The sequence below is a fragment of the Egretta garzetta genome, unplaced genomic scaffold, assembly GCF_000687185.1.
Source record: "Egretta garzetta isolate BGI_Z169 unplaced genomic scaffold, ASM68718v1 scaffold117, whole genome shotgun sequence".
NCBI lineage: Eukaryota > Metazoa > Chordata > Aves > Pelecaniformes > Ardeidae > Egretta > Egretta garzetta.
This window is the reverse complement of record NW_009260479.1, coordinates 1,921,917-1,943,120: the sequence shown is the minus strand read 5'-3', so window position 1 is coordinate 1,943,120 and position 21,204 is coordinate 1,921,917. Positions and strand designations below refer to the sequence as shown.

Genomic DNA, 21,204 nt, shown 5'->3' with positions numbered 1-21,204 from the left:
ATGCCAGCTGCTTTAGGTCTAGGAAATGGGCTCTTTCCTGCTTATTAGTATAGAAGTACGCTAAGGTTTTCCTTGAATCAAGATGTAGGACTCCATCCTCAGAGGATCAGCATGGAGAGGAGGTCCCACTGAAAAAGAAGAAATTGAGGGGGATGTGGTCCATCCTCTCACACCTCCTCTTGACAGTCACAGAGTGAGAAGTTTCCTGCAGGTTTATCACTTCTTGTGCTGCTGAATCCTGAGCCCCGTGTTTCTGCCAGGGCTCAGAGGAACGGCACATCTTGACATCATGTCCCTCGTTCAGCTCTGCAGCGATGTCATCCTAGGGCTGGGCTCTCTGTGGCTGCAGCTGTGAGCGTAGGTGGTTGCCAACAAACCCTCCCCAGCTCTGACTTTTAAGGGACTTCTCTATCAGGACCCCTGCTTGATGCTGATTGCTGGTGGATGAAGTTTTGGGAAGGACCTGCCAGGGCAGGGAAAGGGTAAAACCAGAGAACGTGGAGGTGGAGTGAAGCCAAGCCTGGCACAGGGGAGCTGGCTGTACATGCAGCACCATGAACTCTGCACATACTGCATGAAAGACACTTCTTAAATAAAAATAACAGAAGGGAACATGAAAGACCCCAGTAGATGCCAGCAGTGACTGTAGGTCTCCGTGCTGGCCTGGTTCACTCTGCTCAGGACATGCTGTGCTCTAGTCTCAAATGTATGTCTTTACATTAGCGCGTGTAACATGGAGCAGGAATCCCTTCCCAAAGCACCTTGCTCTAAAGGGTAACCAAGGTCAGATGCTCAACTGGTGCCAACCTGCAGAGTTTCTCTGAGTTCAGGAATCCTGAATAGAGCTGTTGAGATCCAGCCAGCATTTGGCTTATGAAGAAGTGCCTCAGAGCCTGCCCCATCCCCTCTGGGTCTGAGGACTGGAGCTGACATGTAATCCTGCAGACCCCAGGAGGACAGTCCCTTGGGGGTCTCCTCTCTCTGCTTGGTGCTGCTGCTGTTTCTTGAGTATTAGGTCAAGTGTGGAGAGCATCTGTGTTGTGTCAAACAGGCAAGTCTGGGCTTGTCTGTCCGTTTCTTCCTCTGCCTCTGGGTGGGTAAAGCAGCATTATCTAATATATCCAGTACGCCTTGTGTGGCCTCCACTATGAATTAAGCCTGCCATTGAGCACCACCGACCCCTATTTTCCATTCCTTCTCACCAGCAGACTGAGATTTCCTGAGGTTTTGTTAACCAGGCAGAATAAGGCTGGAGGGGGGATCAACCCTGGGGTCTGGGGCTCTGCTCCCAGCACCACCCCATGTTCCTCCTGGGTGGATAGGCATTCATGAATGTGAAGCAGCAGCAAGTACTCCTGGAGGTGTGAAGCTGCATAAGTTACTTAGAGCAGCTCTTCTGCCCGAACAGCCTGGCTGAAAGGGATCTGGTTCTATCCAGCAGTTTCCAGGCGTGCAAAAGCCTGAGCGTTTTGTTTAACTTCCTTGCCTGCTGGGAAATGGCTAGTGTCTTATTCCCTTTTACAGTTTTTGGCAGGAAATGTGACTCTGGAAGGTCAATCACAACTGACCTGATGACTGGGAGTAGTTATTACAGGCAAAGGCTTAATGTGAGATCATGCAAAGTCTTTACGCTTGTGATAAATCTCATTTAACTCCCTGGGTTCAAAATTAAACAGGGCATGTACAGCTCTCTGTAAAACCCGAGTTGAAGAAAACCCGAGTTGAAGACTTCCTGGGCAGTGGTGGGTTGTTGCAGCGAGAGATCCCAGCACTGCACGAGCAGACCCACACCTCTTAGTAGCAGTAACAAAAATGTTCAACAGAGCTAAGATAGAGCGGTTACACCACATCAGATCCTCTAGCAGCTTTTTGGAGCAAGAGCCACCCTAATGTCTTTATGCTGCATTCTGGATTGACATCTGCTAAGCAAATGAGGGGATGATAACGCAGTGGTTTATCCAGAGTGCCCGAACTGTTAAATGGTTAAACATTTGTTTGTTTATCTTCAAAGAGAGGATGCCGTACTTCCCAACTGGTTTTGTTTTTAGGGCTGGTGCAAAGCCAGTTCATTATGAGCGCCGGAGCATTCGAGAGATTCTCTCCCCCTGATCTTGGCGTTACTTCAGTTGGGCTTTTTTTTTTTTTTTTGCTGCGTTCTTATCCTGCAGGAAATCTGTGAAGGAGAAAATAGGAAGAAGAAAAAAAAAGTAACTAACTCAAAGCCATATGACTTTTATTTTTACAATCTGAGCAAGGAGTCTGGAGGGAGACGTACCGTGGGGACAGAAATATCTATGTATTTGGTATCAATCCAGCAAGCCTGATTTAGTGATCTTTAACGCTGGTGTGACGCTGTTAACGTTAGCAGCTCGTGATGCCTATCAGCTTGAGTGAAAGGTGGGGACTTGGACTTGAAGTGTTGATCATGCTGACAGTTTTATGCCAGAGATCAGCCTGGCATGATCGCTGTGATGCAGAAGTGCAGAGGCAGAAGTGCTGTGTTGATTGATCAGCGTGGACTTTTCACGATGGGACAAGCCCCTTCTCAGTATCTTTCTCTTGCTGTGTTGTGCTAAGCCTGGGCATGTTGTTACCAAAGGGTAGTGACGAACCAAAGAGTTGGCAAGAGTGCCACAAAAGTGGGGAAGTGTAAGGCAGCACGTTTCTATGTGCTTTCTAACTCTTTGAGGATGTGTGCTTTTTTAGAAGTTTGCCTAAAAGTAAGTTGTTGTGTTGGTGCGAAGGCTCACATTGCACAATACCAACTGGTTAAAGCTCCGGTGCGGAGCAGCAGGGACCTCTGTCAGCAATTCCTTGCCATGAAGTGATGACAGCCCAGGGATGGAGGGGAGGGACTGCAGAAAGACAAGTGGAGCCAATCTGTGCATCTGGGCCAAATGAGGGCAATGCTCCCTAACTCCTGAAAAGGCACAAGGAATCAGTTAGGGTGGATTTGGGGGAATAATGGGGAGGAAGAGGCTGTTGATGAAAAGAAGCTGTGGAGTTCTCTCCCAGGTGCAAAATAGAAATGCCCTTTGCTAAACAGTCCTGGTGGGGGGCGAAAGCATTGCTCCCTGTGCTGAGGTGCGCATGATGCTCTGCAAAGCCCCAGGGGTTTCCAAGGGGGCTCTGCCTGGTGTGCGGGCTCTGCCAGCTGCAGGCGTGGAGCCTCTGGGGCTACAGGCAGGGGAGACAACCCTCCCTGGGCAGGAGATGAGATGAGCTGATCCCATAGGTCTTTCCTCTCCCTGTGATTCTTGGATTTGAGGGCTGGTTTTCCTTCCTCTTTTGTATAGGGAAGGGGGAGAGAAGAGGGGTATTTGAGTGCAAGTTGTTTTCCGTAAAGTTTAAGCGATGTTGCACCAAGTTCACCTGGGCTGTTTCCCAGATCACTGAACAAGGCAGGGACGTGATCCAGGGATGAAAAGCCTAGGGGCAGGTGGGTTTGGATTTGTGTTTTGCTCTGAGATTGCCTGATTGTATCACAACAAAACTCTGGAGCCCTTTTCTTTTTGGTGTTGACAGAGCACCTGGATACAACACACAGCTTTTAGGATCCAGGGTAGGTTCAAGGCCAAGTCTGCTAGATGTTGTGTGGCCCCACAGTAACAAACTGTCCCTGTTGCAAAAGCTTTATAGGATGCCTGTAAAGAGTATCGCATCTCTAACTCCTCTGTTCCCTTCCACACAAGTTCAAACCCAGCAGCATCTCCAGAAGGTCTGTGGTCACTGGCACAGCATCTCTGGGTGGACTTGGATGTGGCAAGTCCTCCCCTTGACCCATACCTTTTCCTGTGTCCTAGGCTCTCTGCACACTGGCCGGAGCTCTCCGCCCCCAGGGAGTGTTCCTGAAGAGCAGCAGCAGATTGCTCGCCAGGGATCCTATACCAGCATCAACAGTGAGGGCGAGTTCATCCCCGAGACCATGGATCAGAATGTAAGTGGGGCCAGGGTGTGTGGGTTAAACCAGGACAGCATCTCAGGCATGGGGGAGACTGTGCTGTGAGCGCCATTCCCACCATTAAATCTCCAGTGGGCCCTGCATACAGGGCTCAGGCCAGCTGTTTTCCAGGAATGGGTACCCCCGGGCTTGACATGCTCAAGAAACAGCAGGCCCAATTTCCAGGAACCCTAAAAGCCAGCTGCAGTGGTGATGGCAATGTGCTCAGACACCTCAGGTAGCTCTGGAGGAGCACAGATATGGCACACACATGCACGCCAGTTGCCGGGCCCTCATGGCTGCAGCCTTCCCAGATCCCAGGGACCACAAGGGATTGTGCCAAGGAACCGATTGCCTGGGATTGCAACAGCCTGGGGATGTCAGCAGCTCTCGCTGCTTCCCACGTGCTGTTTCTGCCTGAGCTCCGGCTACAGTTCTTGGCTCTGCCTGCAGCCTCTCTCTGTGGTTTTGTCTCTCTGTCCCTCCCCCATATATTTTTTTTTCCCCTGTCTTAATAAGGAGTTTGTATATTCCAATCCCTCCGTAATAAAAGAACAGCTAGTTCTTCAGCACAGTGATGAGCAATACCTCTCTTCCTCCAGTCAATTTGGTACCCGCAATGGGTGAAACTCTGGAGTGTTGAGGGACCAGAGTAGGAGCAGCTTACACCTCCCTCTCCATTTGCATCTCTGCTCAGGCTATAGCTCCAAAGACCTTAGTATAGATCCTCTGAAGTCAGCTGGGCTAACTGGGCAGACAGTTCATTCTTGCAAACCTCTTGGAAGGGCAGGATCAGGATCCACAATTTGCAGAAGGGACATCTGGAAGGTACCAAGTTCACCCCAGCAGGCTGCTGTGAAGGCCACCAGGGATCTTGCCTAGGGAGATGTGTGTTTCCTACACTCAAATAGCACCCACTAGCTCTGCTTTTGCGTGCAGGCTGTGCCAGTGTTTCCATGGCAAAGTTGTGTTTTCAACAGTTTATTATACAGCCATTAATAAAATGAGAAGTCACTCTGGGTGAGTCTTGGCAGTGTCAGAGTGCAGATGTATCTTGTGCTCTTTGCAGCCAAAAGTTGCCTTTCTATTGTTTTCACATGCCTTCCAAACACGTTTGGTAGGATTAAGACAAATTGTGTGTGCGTGCAGGGGGAGGGCCTGCATGAACCCCCTCTTGGGTGTAAATCAGTGCAGCTCTGCTGGCTTCTAATGGAGGTCCCTCAGCGCTAGCCGAGCTCTGAGCCTGCTCCTGATGAAGGTTCCCAGATGCTCTCCTCGCTTTTCCCCAGCATCACGCTGTGGGTGGCCTGCTGCCCTTCTCCGGCAAGTTAAATGCAGGAAAAAGGGGATTTGGAGGTGTTTGGATTTTTTTTTTCCCCTTTTTGTTGAGGAGCCATGCTTTTCCCCATATGGGCTTTGCTGTCAGAACGTCCTCGTGCTGCAGCTTCCATATATGCCTCATGGAAAACCACTTACAAGCCAGCACTTGCTGCCTTTTGGGGGATGCCCCTATGCAAGCCTGTGATATAACTGCGGTCTTTGCCTTGAGACCAGCTTGGCAGATGGACAGAGGTTGAGTGTGGAGCCTGCTTGGATTCCCAATTCTATGCTTTCGAGAAATGAGTCCATTTCAGCATTATTTTCACTGCTGGGAGAGACCTGACATGGCTGGCAGAGATGCAGAGTGGGGTCTATCAGGGGTCTTGTTCCTCTTTGGCTGGTGCACTTTGAAGGATGAGGCTTTGGGGTAAAAACTGGGAAGCAGAGAAAAATCTCACTTTCCAATTGGGACTGTCCTGCCAAAACAATGCGAGCTGTTATGACAACCGGTTGAGGAGGTCTAATGCAGAAACAGCACGTGGAAAGGGAGGCTGTTCCTGTACAGGGAGAAGGAGGAGCAACATGGGTCCGGGAGCCTGCGAAGGGAGACTCCACGTGGTGTTTAACCCTCGTTGCTCAGCTTTCCTGGATTTGGGGCTGGCTGTGGAGTAGGGGTTAGCGAGTGTCCACAGTGGGTCTGCAGCCAGGAGGAAGCATCATACCGACCGCAGCACAGCGTGGCCCTGAGCAAGCTCTGCTCCACATAGGAGTGCATATAGCCCCTAGGTTTGCCACTCAATACAAAACCTCTATTGTTAATAACCAGCTATAAATAACCCCATCCAGTACAATGTTTCATCCAGGAAGCAACACAAATGCAGCTTTTGACTCACTGAGCTAGTGAGAGCCAAGCTGGTTCCTCCAGCCAAAAGCCCTGATGATGCTTCGCTTATCACCGGAGAGGAAGGCCGGTCTCATGAGCCAGGGCAGCTTGGGGAAGTCAGGAGTCCAGGGCTGCAATCCTGGCTATGGCGCACAATATCCCCTTGGCCTTGGGCACATCATTGGTGTCCTGATTTTTTTATTTTTATTTTTTTCACAAATACTTTGAGTCTTATTGACTTCTCAGCATGGTTTGAACATCAGGGTGCTAATTATATTTGCCTCGGTTTCCCTGCAAATAGCAGTTGGAAAGAACAATAATCCTGGGAGGGCATCGTAAATGGATTTCCACTGGGAAGAAAACTTTTGTTAGATTGGATCTCACCTCTACTGGGGCTGGCATCAGCTGGTGTAAATCAGCTGGCTTCGGTGGAGCCTTGTTGACCCTTCAGAGGTCTGCTAGTACTGGAGGGCGAAGAGCTACAGTGCATGGTTGTTTTATTTTCCCTTTTCTTTTACTGTCAGATGCTTGAAGCTTTCATCAGCCCCGATGAGTCTCTGTCTGGGAGCTGCCAGTCACTGGACAGATCTGTGGACAGGTAAGTCGTGCAGGTCACCGTGTGCGCAAGCTGAAATGCAACCTCTGCTCCGTAGTGGGAGAGGAGCGGGGTCAGTGGCATCCCCTGAGGTTCCTGTTGGGATGAGGATGCACCTGAGAAAACCAAATTTGTCCCAAATGCTAAACACCAGATCCTAGCACAGACTTCTGTGCGATGGTATGATTTGAATTGTGGTAATCTGAGCTGGGCAAGTAGCTGGGGATCTGCGGGCACCCTGGCTTTGTGTACCCCATTTTTCTGCTTCAGTCAGATCCCTCTCCTATCCCCCTGGCTTTCTGCAGTCACCGGGTCGATACTCCGTTAGCCTCTCCATACCTCCTCCTCCTCCCCAGGCACTCTGTCTGCTCTCCATTGACTGCTTGTAAATTCGGCAGCCCCTATGCACTGCTAGCAGCCACAGATGTGTCACACGTTGTACTAACACAGGCTGCAGTTCAATAGTTGGTGTGGCTGGATGGCCCAAGCTCACACGTGCACAGCAACTGTACGTTTGCTGCTGTGCATGGTAGGCTGTGTATAAGACACAGTGTCCTTTTGGGAAGCAACATATATTTGTTTTTCCATCCGTATCAAAGGTTTTCTTTTTTTTTTGTTTTCTTTTCGTCCGTTGCTTTTGCCATACAGCATCACGGCTGCGTTCCAGCAGGTCTGCGTTGTGTTGATTTGTGTAGCATGCTTCAGGTTTGCAGCTCTGTGCACTTTGGATCTGTCTCAGCACCGAGGTCCATTTCCTTTTTGTGGCTTTTAATAATTTCCTGTGATGTATTTGCTCATTGTTACGGCTGTATTGAAGCTGGATTCCTTGTGCTCCCAGCCTCAATGCCCTAGCTTCGCTTTTGCGTAGGCTCTGCGAGGAAGAACAACAGAAGGAGCACGACCTGGTTGTAAGGCTTTATTGTGAACCAAGAGAGGAGCATTAAGTGGGTTTGCAAGAGGGTAGCAGGGCTTGGTTTCACATACAAAGAAGCAGGCAGCTGTGTTCAGTCATGGGGTCTAGGAGCTGGAAAAGGCATGAGGAGGGCTACATTCTTCAAAGGCAGAAAGAGGAGTAAGCGTGACTACTCCTGCAAAGACTTAGCTGAGCCGTTGCTGCCAATTGCTTAAGATGGCATTAGCCTCAAGAGGGCAGAGCTAGCCAGCTGGCATGGTGACAAGTCTGATGCTAAGAAATAACACTACAAATTCCTCTTCACCATAGCAAACCTCTCCTGATCAGCTTTGACATGAGTAGCTTTCAGAGCACTTTACAAAGCAGATTTCCACTACTGTGCCCATTTCATTAAAAGAGAGTGGAAAAGCAACCTGTCCAGGTCACCCTGTTGGCCCTTACAGAGGTTGAGGTGAAATTAGGATTGCTGAGATACTCTTGCAGTGGTTTTTCATCCTCTCCATGTAACTTAAAGACCTTCAGCCTTGAAGCACCACTCTTCCCTGCTGGTTTCCTGGGTTGATGTGTGTGCCCAGCGGTGGCACGGACCCTCCTGCATGAGGAAGGTGGGGATGATGATGTGGGGAAGGGGAGAACTGCATGAATCAAGCGTGACTGAAGGACTCCGGTGTGTACATCTGCAGCAGCTAAGCAGTGCTCACAGAAAGCAGTCGCGTGGTTGAATACCTGACGTTGAAGTATGAGAAATCTGCATCCCTGCTTCTGTGCTGTCTTGTGCATAGGTGTTATGGTACGATCTTCGGCTGCTTCATTTCAGCCTGGTGACTGTGTTTTCTGCAGCATTTCTTTTGTTTGCCACAGGAACAGGCTGTGATCCAGCAAAAAAAAAAAAACTTCATCCTTGTGCAGGTCGAGGATGGGAGCTTAGTTGGGTAGGCTGGGCTGATCAGTGATCAGGGCGTCTTGTGGTATAGCCTGTGCTTTCTGCGTGTAGTCACTTCCTAATTCATTCCCCAGAGCATCTGATATAATAAAGTGTATTTTTTTTTTTTTTTCCTCATCCCTTTGCAGCCCTCCCTTTACCCAAACCCCTGTTCCTGGAAGGAAGAGCCATCCCAAAGACAGTCTTGACTGCATGGGTAAGCACTCTTGGAAATTTGTATTTGCTTAAAAGTATAAAAAGCTTGTAACAAAGAAACTGGATAAAGGCTATTAGAGGGGTGGCACTACCTGAAAAGTAATTAAAAACAATCAAGCAAATCAGCTCTGTTGCTTAGGTTATACTGCAAAAATGACCCTGCGATGATCAAACATCAGTGTTCTCTAAAATTAAAAGACCCAGAGCATCAAACACAGGCAGGGCTGCTCTTGTCACCATTAACCCTTCTTGGCTCTGCAGCAATAGTGAAGAACCTTTGGGCCTAATTTGGGAATCAGTTTACAGCAACAACAGTCCAAACTGGGTAGCAATGGCCCTGAAGCAAAAGAATGCAAGCAAGTAAATCTGTTGAAAGATCAGAGATGAGCTCTGTGTTGGAAGAAGGTGCTGAGGGAGCCTTGCTTTTATATTTGGAGACAACTGGAAGGTGCTGAGAAGCTGGGATCAGCCTCGTGGCATCATCTTTTGTCTTGGTTAGTTGCGCTTTCAGGATCCCAACTTCCTGCACAGCAAAACCCAAGTCCCAGACTCTCTAGGGAGTTATACCTCTTCCACTTTCATTAATAATAATAATAATCTGTTAGAAAAATTAATAATAAAAATGCTGTTAGAGAAAGTGTGTTGGTAACTTGCAAGGATCATAGGTTACTGCTTAATCACTTATAAACATCCAGCTGGTTAAATCATGGAAACTGTAATATTGTAATGACTTTCACTATTAAAAATGAACAAATGGCAGTCAGCCTGTAGCATGATAACTCATTTCTGGCCTAAGGCAGGATTTCTAGATTGAAATGTAGGGATGAAGCTGCAGTCAGTTCATGTTGCCGAAGGTTTTAATACATCCCTAGTGGTAGGGGAGGCATTTTTCTTTGAGACACCACTCAGAATCGTTGCTCACACGTGGCTTGCTGAGATCCTCTTGACCTGTCCTTGTTCCTTTTCTTGCTGACCATATTTCAGCCGTTATGTGCTCCTCTTGCACACTGCTGTAATGGGGAAATCATGCTGAAGCACAGCCGAGGCCAGGAATGGTCTCCGAGGAGCGGCTGCTGGCCTCAGGCTAAGACAAACAAACAATCAGAATGGACTGTGTCATTAGAGTTGGATGGAGGAGAAACAGGAGGTGGAAGATGGGGGGGAAATGACAGATATTTTAATCTCAAGTTATTCAGTGCTACCAGTCATGGCTTTCTGTGCTGCATTTTTTTTTTATTAAAAAAAAATATGTCCTTATCTCTCACGTCCATCCATCTCTCTCATCATCTCGTGTCCGAGCTAAACTCTGGTGGTCTTTAATCCCGTCTGTATATTCTAAGTCTGTCTTTCTAACATTTAATCGATGTAAATATAGAAGTTTGGAGCTCTGGGGGTATAAATCGGTCTCTGGCTTTCAGAGATCAGGAGTCGCCTCTGAGAAGAAAGAGGACATAGACTGACCAGTGTTAGCCAAGTGCTGGATTTTTGCATTTCCCTGGAAAAAGCTGATATCAGAGTAGAGGTTTTGAAATAGATGGATCTGGGCCTGACCCTGCCTGGCAATTCTGTTTCCATGCTAATTCTTGTATTTTCTGTGTGCAAATAAGATGTTTAATGCTCTGTCTTGGAAATCAGGCATGGTCTATGTTAATCCCTTGTCTGGTATTTGAACAGTGTGAGCCAGTGTCCATAAAGTCAGGAGATAAACCTCTTTGCTTTAGGCAGGCCAAGACCAGTGTGTTTAACCCTTATGTTCCACTAAGGAGTGTGTGACAGTGGACAGATTTCAGAGTGAGCCTTGGGGAACGTATGGCTGTGTAAATGAACAGCTTGTCACCTTGTTCTTGCCTGTAATTTAGCATGAACACCACAGTGCTTTCCCATAAGAAATGCTCTGGGCACTTGATACTGAACTGATCTCAGAAACGTCTCTTCCTCCTCCTGACAGATTTTGACATCCCGTTCTGTGAGAGGTTTGGGAAAGGTGGGACCTTCCCGAGGCAGTACCACCTCTCCCAAAGCCGCAAGGACTACAGTGATGGTAAGAAAATGATGGAGGATCGGGGAGGGAGGTGCTTGGTCCAGGATACCGGTGCCTTGTGACAGTGCCTAGGGCTGGAGAGACTTAGGAAGGAGGATTTTCTAATAAAAGGAGAACCACCAATTAATTTGGGATTCACTTGCATATTCTGAAGACCATACTCTGTGAGACTTTTCTGGTCTGCTCTTGGGAAGTGCTGAGCATCTACAGCATGTATGGAAGTCAGTGCTCAGCTCTTCCTCTGCTTATACCTAGTGTTTTAACTTAGCCACGTGGATGGGTAGCATTTCTCATCCCTGGCGATATCGAACCTTTCTGTTCCCCTAAACTGCTTGCATTTGAGGATGCTGGCTTGTGACCTTTACTGCAGGTTTCTCAGAGCTGTACAAAATCCCTCAGCAATTTCAGGGTAGCAGTATCTGTTCACCTCTCCGTTTTAAGCTGGTGAGCTCTGGGCTTTGGGGACCACTCCATCACCTTGTTGCTGCTCCTTCTTTTGCTATATGAGACTGCAAGTGGTGGGAGGCAAAACTGAATAAGGATCAAATTCCCTTGGGGAAAAAAAAAAACACTGAGGACAGCATATCGTCCTCCAGAATGAACTTCACCTCTCACTGACACCACCTTGTGCAAGCAGTTATCATGAGATTTGGCATTGCTGTGTGGTCGTTTCGAGGACAGCATATCGTCCTCCAGAATGAACTTCATCTCTCACTGACACCACCTTGTGCAAGCAGTTATGAGATTTGGCATTGCTGTGTGGTCGTTTGTAGCGTTGTCTTGGGGAACTGCAGGAATAATTTGCAGTATAAATCCCTGCCTGTTCAGAGTTTAATTGTGATTAACAAACGACAAAAACCCTAATGTAATTAAACTGTTGCAAACCCCTCTGGAAACATCTGCATTAGATGTAATGCCTACTGTTAACAACTCTTAAATTGAATTAAAAACGTTCACAGGGCTTTGCTTCAGTTTCATTAAACTCGCTTTGAAGAGGTACATCACTGGATCGGGCAGCGATGTGAGAAGGTGGTGATAGGTAGATCCAAGCTGATGTGTGCATTCTTGCCATAACTCTCCCCCTTTTCTCCTACAGGCCGGAGGACTTTCCCCAGGAGTTACTTCCCACAGGAGAACCTGTTTCAGCTTGTCCCTTCTAGCCGAACCAAGAGCTTTAATGGGGACAGCAAGCTCAGCACCTTGCAGTACGACGAGTACAGGCCCAAATGGTGGAATAATTGTGAAAAAGGTCTGCAGGTCTTCAGCACCTCCCCTACGAAAGCTAGGAATTGTAAGTGAATCAAAGGCTCTGGTGTGTGAGGTCTCAGTACATCTGGCTCTCGACACAAAATTGAGTTACCGTCACCTGCTGAGTAACTGGGCATCAGCTAAGCTAACCATGTGTGAATGCACCCCGGTTCCATCCCCAACATGAGGCACACTGCACTAGCTTACATCTCAATCAGGAGGATTTAATACAACACGCTGTGTCTTACCTTGGCCTTAACTCAAGGGCGCATGTGGGGTCAGCTGGTTTTCATCACTTGCTGAATCGCACAAAATTGCTTTTGTCTTGGACTGTCAACATGCTTGCACAGCAGAAACTTCCAGGAGGCTTGGGGTGCAGGAGCAAATAGGTCCAGAGGTTTTGCAGGCTGCTCTGGTGTTGCGAGACTGCCCATACTGTAAAAATCTGCTCATTCTGGGCCTGTTCAGTGATGGATAACAACCTAGAAATGACTAGTGAGATAAAACTCTTTATTGGTCCCTGCCTGGGTTGATGCTCAGCTGTGCTGTATCCTGCTGACTGCTCCTATAGCAGAGGAAAGTTCAACGTTGGTTAAGAAAACAGTTTCTAGAGGAAGGACTCTAAAAGAAACGTGACTTTTCTGGGACTTGTTTCTGCTTTATACTAATGCAGACTGGGAAACATCATCCACACACACCAGTAGCACTCATGCAATTAAAACTGGTTTATTGTGGTGCCCCTGGGAGAGGGTGGCTCGCTGCTTAGTGAGCTCATTGCAAGCCTGATCTGCACTCTGTAGGGTCAGATGGACCCTGATGTTGAAGTCTCCCTGCTGTGCTCTTCTCTCAGCCCTCTTCTCTCTCATGTAGCCCTGCAGGCACCTGTGAACTGGAGGCTGGGGAAGCTGCTTGGAAGAGGAGCTTTTGGGGAAGTTTATCTCTGCTATGATGCCGACACCGGCCGGGAGCTGTCAGTGAAACAGGTGCCTTTTGACCCTGACAGTCAAGAGACGAGTAAAGTGAGTACGAGGGCAGGACTGCCTTCTGCAGCTTGTTGGGGGATTGTGGGCTGGAGGCTGAGGGGAGAGGTGGCGGTGAGGGGTCTGTGTCCCTGATGGAAGGCAGTGGGTAGAATCATAGAATCATAGAATGTTTTGGGTTTGAAGGGACCCCTAGAGGTCATGTAGTCTAACCTCCCTGCAGCGAGCAGGGACACCTTTAACCAGGTTGCTCAGACCCCATCCAACCTGGTTTTGAATGTTTCCAAGGATGGGGCCTCCACTACCTCTCCGGGCAACCTGTTCCAGTGTTCCACTAAACAGTGAGGACAGTGTGTGTTGCTTACCCTCTTTGGTGTGATCCCCAATGGCTTGTGGCACCAGTCAGTATGCTCTGGTGACTCCTTTACCTCCCCGTTCCTTGGTCATGCTGGGCCGCTCTGTCTCGGGTATCATCTCTTGCAGGCCTGTCTGCTCTTCCTTAGTTTCAGCCTTCTTGCTCCCTTCACCACCTTCCTGCTCTGGGTTCCACATTAGCTTTACTGATGTCCTCATTCACACCTTTCCAGAAAAACTCCTTGAACAAAAGTAAAATAAGTAAACCTGTCTCAAATCCAAGCCCTTGTGTATCCCATCTCTTTCTCTCCTTACCCGTTTCTTCAAACACTGGAACAGGCATCCTAGCGAGGTGGCCAATACCCCAAGCCTGTCAGCATTTAAGAGGCATTTGGACAATGCCCTTAATAATGTGCTTTAACTCTTGGTCAGCCCTGAATTGCTCAGACAGTAGGACTAGATGGTCACTCTAGGTCCCTTCCAACTGAACTATTCTATTCTTAGGGCAGCACCCCTCATTTCAAAGCCTTACGTGGCTGATGTCCTTGTGGGCAGCTTCACAGGTGCTATGAAAAGAGTGCTCAGCATCGAGCAATATTTGGATAATATTGCCAAAGTAACCATTCCCTTTCATCACGAAGCATGCCTGTTTTGTTGCAGGAGGTGAATGCCTTAGAATGTGAGATTCAGCTGTTGAAGACTCTCCGTCATGACAGGATAGTGCAGTACTATGGGTGCTTGCGGGATCCTGAGGAGAAGAAACTGTCTATCTTTGTTGAATACATGCCAGGGGTAAGTGTGGTTCCTGCTAAAGATTATCCTGAGAGACAGAGGACAGATTTAGATGGCCCTGGAGTTTGGTGAAATTTGGATCTGGAGTTAAGCTGTTCAGCTGAGCTGCTCTATATCTGATGAGCTAAAACAAAGCAGTGGATGCATCCCTAAAGCTTGGATTTGTTGGTTGTGAATCAGATGTCATGATGAAGCCCCTCAACATGCAGTGGGTGAAATCAAAAGCCTTGAAGGCAGGTTTTAGGTTTGAATCCTGGAGCAGGGTGTGTTCACAGTCTGGAATCTGAACTTGGTGAATGTGGGACATGATCCAGATCTGGCTCCAAACACTGTGGCCTGAGCCCATCCTTAAGTATTTATTGCAAATCCCTGCAGAAAAAGCTAATAGTACAACTGTCCACCCACAGCTGTCACCAGTTATTTATGGCTTTCAGCACGTGTGGATTAAAAACAGTGTTACTCACTTGTAAGTCTTCTGCTCAGGACAGAACTCTTTGTTGGTAGCATTATCCTCTTGTGCAGGAGTGGCTTCAGTTTGTGACTTTGCTGATGTAGGATGAAATAGCCCTAGGGAAAAAGAAGATCAGAAAGCTTTGAGAGAGCCCAAGCAGGGGCTGGAGAACGCATGCGGATTAGCTGAACATCTCTTTCTCTGTTTGAGAGCCTGTGAATTACATCAGCCATCTAGACAAAGTCATCGGTTGGTATAAACTAGCATAACCCTATTTACATTGCTGGAGGATCTGGTCTCCTAAGTCCCGCCTGTCCAGCTGGATTCATTCCCCAGAGTGTGGGAGAATAAACCCTTGTTTATACAGAGATTTGTAAGGTCAGAAGGGACTATTAAGTCATCTGGTCGCAAATAATTTTGGTCATTAGTAAACATGCTAGAAGCTCTCCTAACGCATCTTGCACGTGAGTAATCAGGTGGACTTCCACGCGTTTGAGTCCCTTCCAAGCCCTGTCCTCACTCTCTCCCTGTGGGCAGGCATCTTCCTTCCAGGCCTTACCACGAGGCGTGGGCCCAGAGGGGTAAACCCCAGGAGTTTCAGCAGTCCCCTTGCCACTTATTCTGCAGGGTGCTGATGTTTGTTAGCAGCCAGGAAACCAACATTTGATGCTGGGGCAGTGTCCAGCAGGGCTGGAAGTTGAATGTTTGTTTTTTTAATGATAAACCAGAGCTCTGACCAAATACAGATTGACTTTTGTGCTGCAACAACGGCTCATTTCACAAAAGCAGCTCAGGGCTTTGGTTTCCAAGGCCAGTGGCAGTGAATGAGTTCCCAAACCTTGCAGGACAGCAGCTCCACGGTGCTGGGTCAAGCTTCTGATTTAACACAGCCAGCTGGGCAAAATCTTCATGGGGCCAAGCTTGGGTGCACCGTTAGCCTGGCATTCTTATGATTTCCCCCATTAAATAGCTGAGACTGTATTTTCTGTCCTGCCCATAAACTAATTTTTTTTTTAACTTATGCTTGAAAACCAGAATGGTCTATTTGACCAAAGGCCTTGAAGGCCCTCTTTCCCCTTCTTCAGTGACACGTTTGTGTCCCCTCATGCGGGTGAGGGAGGCCAGGATAAGAAAGCTTGTTCGAAGTGTGGGTGAGGGAATATACCCTGCATACAAGTTGTATGAGGGGGTAATTTCAGAGCATCTTGGGTTACTTCAGCAACGCTGGGAAAGAGAAAGGAGAGGCCATCCACAGGATCATCACCAGCCTCAAAAGAAGGCCAAAACAGTAGCTGGACAGATCAACAGCAGAGGTGGGTGGATGTGGAAAAGCTCATATAGTTTGAGTGACTGACTTGGAGCAGAACATCCCCCTGTTCCCAGAAGAGCAGGACTAGGGAAATCTTGGATCAGCCCCGAGCTGCAGGACAGGCAAAACCAGGATGAGTCTCCCCTCCTGCTCTTCAGCCAACCTGAATGCTGGAAGCAGAACTGGATGCAACCTCTCTGGTTGAACCCCAAATCTGCCTCTGGTTCATCCCTGCTAAAACCCAGCTCTGGCATAGTGAGAGACATCTGTTTCCAAGTGGACAGAAAATAGTTAAACCCATGGGGGTCAGTGTCTTGCAGATGGTGGATGTCTGCACCCCTGCTTCCTTCCCTCTTGGATCAATGAAATCAGACCAGTCAGAGCCTGCATGCCTGGGTCAGAAATTCAAGGCTGGGTACTTCCAGGGTGTCTTGTTGAAGCAGTCCCATGTGGGGCTGACAGTGTCCCTCATGTCTGCCTCATGGCAGTGGGTAGTCCTTGCTGTGACAAGTTGAGTGGGGGGAGACTTTATAGAAGACTAACTCATCAGCTTGGCCCTGAAGGACTAGTTGAGTTGATCTTCTCGCTTGAGAACTTGAAATCAACTCACTCCTCATCAGTTTGCTCCTTCTCCATGAGCTATTGGTGATGTCCAGCCACTAGAGGGGGAAAAAGATCTGTAGTGTTGGCAGAAGGTAGCACTGAGATGCACCAGAGACCATATCTCTTTTTTTCCCCTGGGATCTGGGACATTGGGAACAAGACCTTGTATATTTTTATCTTGCTGTTTCTACAGCAGAGTGGCTTTTTTAAGCTGGGAGAGAGAATGGTCAGGAAAGTTTAAGAAGTCACTGCGACATGATGCACCTGGTTCTGCTGATCCTCACATTTGGTGCATGTTGTTTCTTTGCAACAGGGCTCAATAAAGGACCAGCTAAAAGCTTATGGCGCTCTGACAGAGAACGTCACACGGAAGTACACCAGGCAGATCCTGCAAGGAGTCTTCTACTTACACAGCAATATGATTGTCCACAGGGACATTAAAGGTGAGTGGATAAAGCAGAGAGGCTTCTTGCTTGCTTGGATTTGTTCAACCCAAACTCCCCTCAGCCCCATATAAATTTTTGTGCAAAACATGGTGCTGGGATCTGGTATTTAAAGTATTTTTGCCCCTGGCCTTTGCCATCTTGAACCATGAGAATCTTGAACAAGCAGCTGAAACCAAAATCTTGTGCTGTCTTCCTGCTTCGGAAGCCCAGATTAAGTACTCTTGGGAGGGATTAGTGTGAACTGCCCCTACGCATCTAAAAACCTGGTGTAATGTACCCAAGAATTGAGAGGCCCGGGCATCCAGAGGGATCTGAGGCTCTGTTCTGCTGTCTGCATGTGGGGAGGATGCTCTGTTGTCTCCCATTCACTGCTCACTTTTGGGAAACCTGCTGAGTGAAACTATCCAGGAGAGCTGATAGGAGTCAACCCTCTTGGAGAGCAGCTGCCTTAGGAGAGGTGGGTTTTGTATAATGCTGAGTCCAGACTTCTCAGTGCTCCCTCATGTCCAGCTCTTTGCCTTTGCCCTTCCTCTCCTCTCCTCGCTGTCAGGTTGCTGCTTCATCTCTTGGGGGTTTTCCTTTTGCTTTTCACCCTTAGGTGCCAATATTTTGAGAGATTCTGCTGGAAATGTGAAACTTGGAGATTTTGGGGCCAGCAAACGCATCCAGACCATCTGCATGTCTGGGACTGGGATTAAATCTGTCACAGGAACGCCATACTGGATGAGCCCAGAGGTTATCAGCGGAGAAGGCTATGGAAGGAAAGCTGACGTGTGGTAAGGAATGCTGTAGAAACCCCACCACTGCCACTTAAACAAATGTTCCCTTTGGGAAGTTGGAATGGGAGCAACAGGTATAGCTAGTAGTTGGAAGATGGAGCAATGCCAAGGATGGAAATGGGAGCTAAATGTTAGGATCAACTGTGCAGATACCCAGAGGGAGCATGTTGTAGCTGGAAGTCCTAAAACAAGAGCACTCAAAATCACAACTTGCTTTTTGGAAGCTTTTATCATGTCTGAGGGCCATGCGCAGCTCGACCCTGTAGCTGCTCTTTAATCCTGGAAAGCAGGTTGATAACAAAGTTTGCTAAAAGATCTGTTGAGTTTTGGTGGCTTTAATTTTAGGTCAGCTAAACCCAGCTTGGAGGCTCAGGGGAATCTTGTGTGGCCTCGCAGAAACTTCTGCTGGGTGCCTGCATATGGCTCAGGCATGAAGACAACCAAAGTCACTGGCTGCTTGTGAATGTTTTGACCTGTGGAGATCCACAGATGTCAGCTGGAGCCTAAAAGAGTTGGGATAACACTATTAATCCTCCCAGTAAATGGGGAGGAAGCACTGTTTTCCCAGTCTGCTTTCCATTGGGTGCCTGTGCAAAGTAGGGTCAACAAAAACTAGTCCCTCCACCGGAGGCTTGGGGGGGAAACCTAGGGAGTCCTTAGCAGGCAGCCCTACACCGTCTGCTCCGGCTGGTGGGAGGGTTCAATTTTTTAGGAGCAACTATGAATGGAGGTGGCAGAGAGGGTCCCTGCTGAGACAAGGGCTCCTCAGCAAGCACAGGGAAACCTCTCGGGCTCTTGCTGCTCATCTGATGTGTTCCTTCTCAGATGCACGTCAGAGATGAAGTTGGATGTAGGTGAACACGTTTCCTTCTGTCTCAGTTCTGGGGGAACTATGTGCTCTTGCTGAAAGCAGGGTGTCTCAACTTCTGCCTTCGGGGCATGCTCTGATAAGGGCTCTCATGTGCTTTTATGAAACTTAATTATCTGCCTGCTAACATAGGCAGAAAAGCCACCAGCTTTAGAGCAAGACCTGCAAGTTCACTCTCGCTTAGTGGGAGCAGGGAGCCCCGTGCCAAGGACCCATGTGAACAGTGAGCTTCAGGGGTCCACGCGTACTGGAGACGTGTACCCATCTCTCACGTGGGTTTGCTCCCCACACAGCCTGTTCCAGGCAGGTGTAATCCTAGAGCCGATGAGACTTCAAGAGCACAGCCACCCCAGTCCCTTACCCGCTGTCTCACCCCTGCATGCTTGGCATTGTTGCAGGAGCGTGGCCTGCACTGTGGTGGAGATGTTAACGGAGAAGCCGCCGTGGGCAGAGTTCGAAGCCATGGCGGCTATTTTTAAAATCGCCACCCAGCCGACCAACCCCCAGCTCCCCGACGGCGTCTCGAACTCCTGCCGCAACTTCCTCAAGCAGATCTTCGTGGAGGAGAAGCGGAGGCCGACGGCCGAGGACCTGCTGAGGCACCCCTTCGTCAACTGCGGGCTCTGAGCCCCTGGCAGCAGGGATGGGGAAACGCCGGCGGGAGGGGGGCGGCTGCCAGACCCTGTGCCCTTTTGGGCTCTGCGGTTCAGACCTCCACCCTGGGCTGTCCTGGCGGTGGCCCCCATGGGTCCCTTCTTGCTTGGCACCGGCCCGGCACCCACCATGTTGTTGGATTTCCAAGCTGCGCTCAGGACCGTCAGCGCCAGGAATTCAGAGCAAGGGCTTTCCCGGACTGTGCGGGTGCTGGCCTAGGACCAAGTAGCCTTCTTGCTGCCAGCGATGTCGGGGTTGTCCCCCCTTGCTGTGTTACTTATCTCTCGGGGAAAGTGCAGTGAATGGGATCTGTCCCCCCCCCCCAGCACAACAGCAGTGCTGGCGGCATCCCCGGGAGCAGCGGAGGAACAAGATGCTCGGTGGCCATCACCACCTTCCGCAGGGGAACAGACACGGGCTTCAGCCAAGCCGGAGGGGATGATCCTCACACCACAGAGTTGGGGGGACCCGGGTGTCCCTGTTCACAAGGGGACCAAACCCTCCCTGGAGGTCGCGGGACCAGCCGGCGTCTCCAGCAGGGCGGCATTTAATACTGTTCTGTGCCTTAAGCGGTTACAATCAAGGAGTGATGCTCGACTTGGCACGAAGCACGGAGTCGGGCTCAACGATGCAGCAGCCGTGTTGACTTTGCCTTTGTGCGTGTGTGTGTGTGTGCGTGTGCACGTGTGTGTGTGTGAATCTGGGAAGAAGGGGTCTTCTCGGGGCGCAGGAGGTCTCTGCGGGGTACACCTGTGGACGGATGCCTGGGACCTCTGCCACGGGCTGTGCACAAGGATGTTTAAAAGCTGTCGATGCCTGCAGTGGGCAAGGTTTGTGCTGGGAACCATCAGGGTTCACGTAGGAGCCGGAGGGCATCTTGGTGAGGGCAGCTCCGTTGTTCATCCCCTCGGCTGGAGGGATGCCAACGTGTTTTGGAAGCGGAGCTGTGGGAGGAGCCCAGTGAGTCTCCCTAAAACCCAAGCAGATGCCTAAAATCAGGCAGAAAGGACCCACGCCTGTGGAGCTGGGCTGCTGAGGGCTTCTCCTCCATATCTTGTGGGACCAGCCCCGGGTGCAGGGAAGGGGGGCATCACCTCTGTGGTGGTGCCCGAGGGACCATGAATCATAGAATCATTTAGGTTGGAAAAGACCTTTAAGATCATCAAGTCCAACTGTTAAGCTTCAGACTGGGAGAGCAAAACCGTGTTGGTCGAGGGCAGCTGGAAACAGATTTCTTCCCGTAGCATATTTGCAGCTGTAGGAGATAACTGGCCAGTTCAAAGCACAGTTGGGCTACAGCCTCTTTGACCAACACTACCCTGCTGGAAAACCTGGGCGGGGAGCATGCACAGAGTCCCTGGAAGCTAATTAATTACCAGATCTTGGTTATTTTGGACAAATTAATTGCACCATCCCACCTCCCCCTTCCCTGCTGCATTAGCTGTTTCCACCTGGCTCAGCAAAGGGTTAAATAAGCAGTTACTGGGAGATTGCCATCTTCGGACCAGTGTGTCACGCGCAGGTTTATTTTAATTGTTTTTAACTGAAAATGAAAAGCGTTGCTGGGACTGAAGAGGAAACTGAGAATTTGGTTATTCGTGTGACTTCACACATCCTTGAATTCTTCCGTGGGGAAGAGATCAAGACTTTGTGCCGCTGGTGTGGCAGTGGGAGCGTTTCCCTGCCCACAGCTCCAAAAAGAGAAGGAAAAATTAGAGTTATTGCAGTAAAAAAAAAAAGTAAACCAACACCATTAGTGTTAGGGCAAATTTAAAATGAATAGCTGAAAGGATCCCCTGTAAATTTGCCTGCAAAGCTGCAGAGGCTGGTTCTTGCCCAGGCTGGGCTCTGGCTGAAGTCGACCACAGCGGTGATGGACAGCTCTGTTCC

General features: G+C 49.1%; 1 protein-coding gene across 1 annotated transcript in view; it reads left to right on the top strand.

The window, feature by feature from the left end:
• Positions 1–20,488, top strand: part of LOC104130961 (mitogen-activated protein kinase kinase kinase 3-like) — a 60,231-nt gene extending 39,743 nt beyond the window's left edge. The window contains exons 7-16 of the mRNA XM_009644068.2: positions 3,804–3,937; positions 6,668–6,741; positions 8,723–8,790; positions 10,738–10,830; positions 11,927–12,121; positions 12,949–13,097; positions 14,073–14,204; positions 16,881–17,010; positions 17,612–17,789; positions 19,059–20,488. Coding sequence (XP_009642363.2) covers positions 3,804–3,937; positions 6,668–6,741; positions 8,723–8,790; positions 10,738–10,830; positions 11,927–12,121; positions 12,949–13,097; positions 14,073–14,204; positions 16,881–17,010; positions 17,612–17,789; positions 19,059–19,287 — 1,382 coding nt within the window. The 3' untranslated portion in view covers positions 19,288–20,488. The remainder of the gene's footprint in view (positions 1–3,803; positions 3,938–6,667; positions 6,742–8,722; positions 8,791–10,737; positions 10,831–11,926; positions 12,122–12,948; positions 13,098–14,072; positions 14,205–16,880; positions 17,011–17,611; positions 17,790–19,058) is intronic.
• The last annotated feature ends 716 nt before the right edge of the window (positions 20,489–21,204 follow it).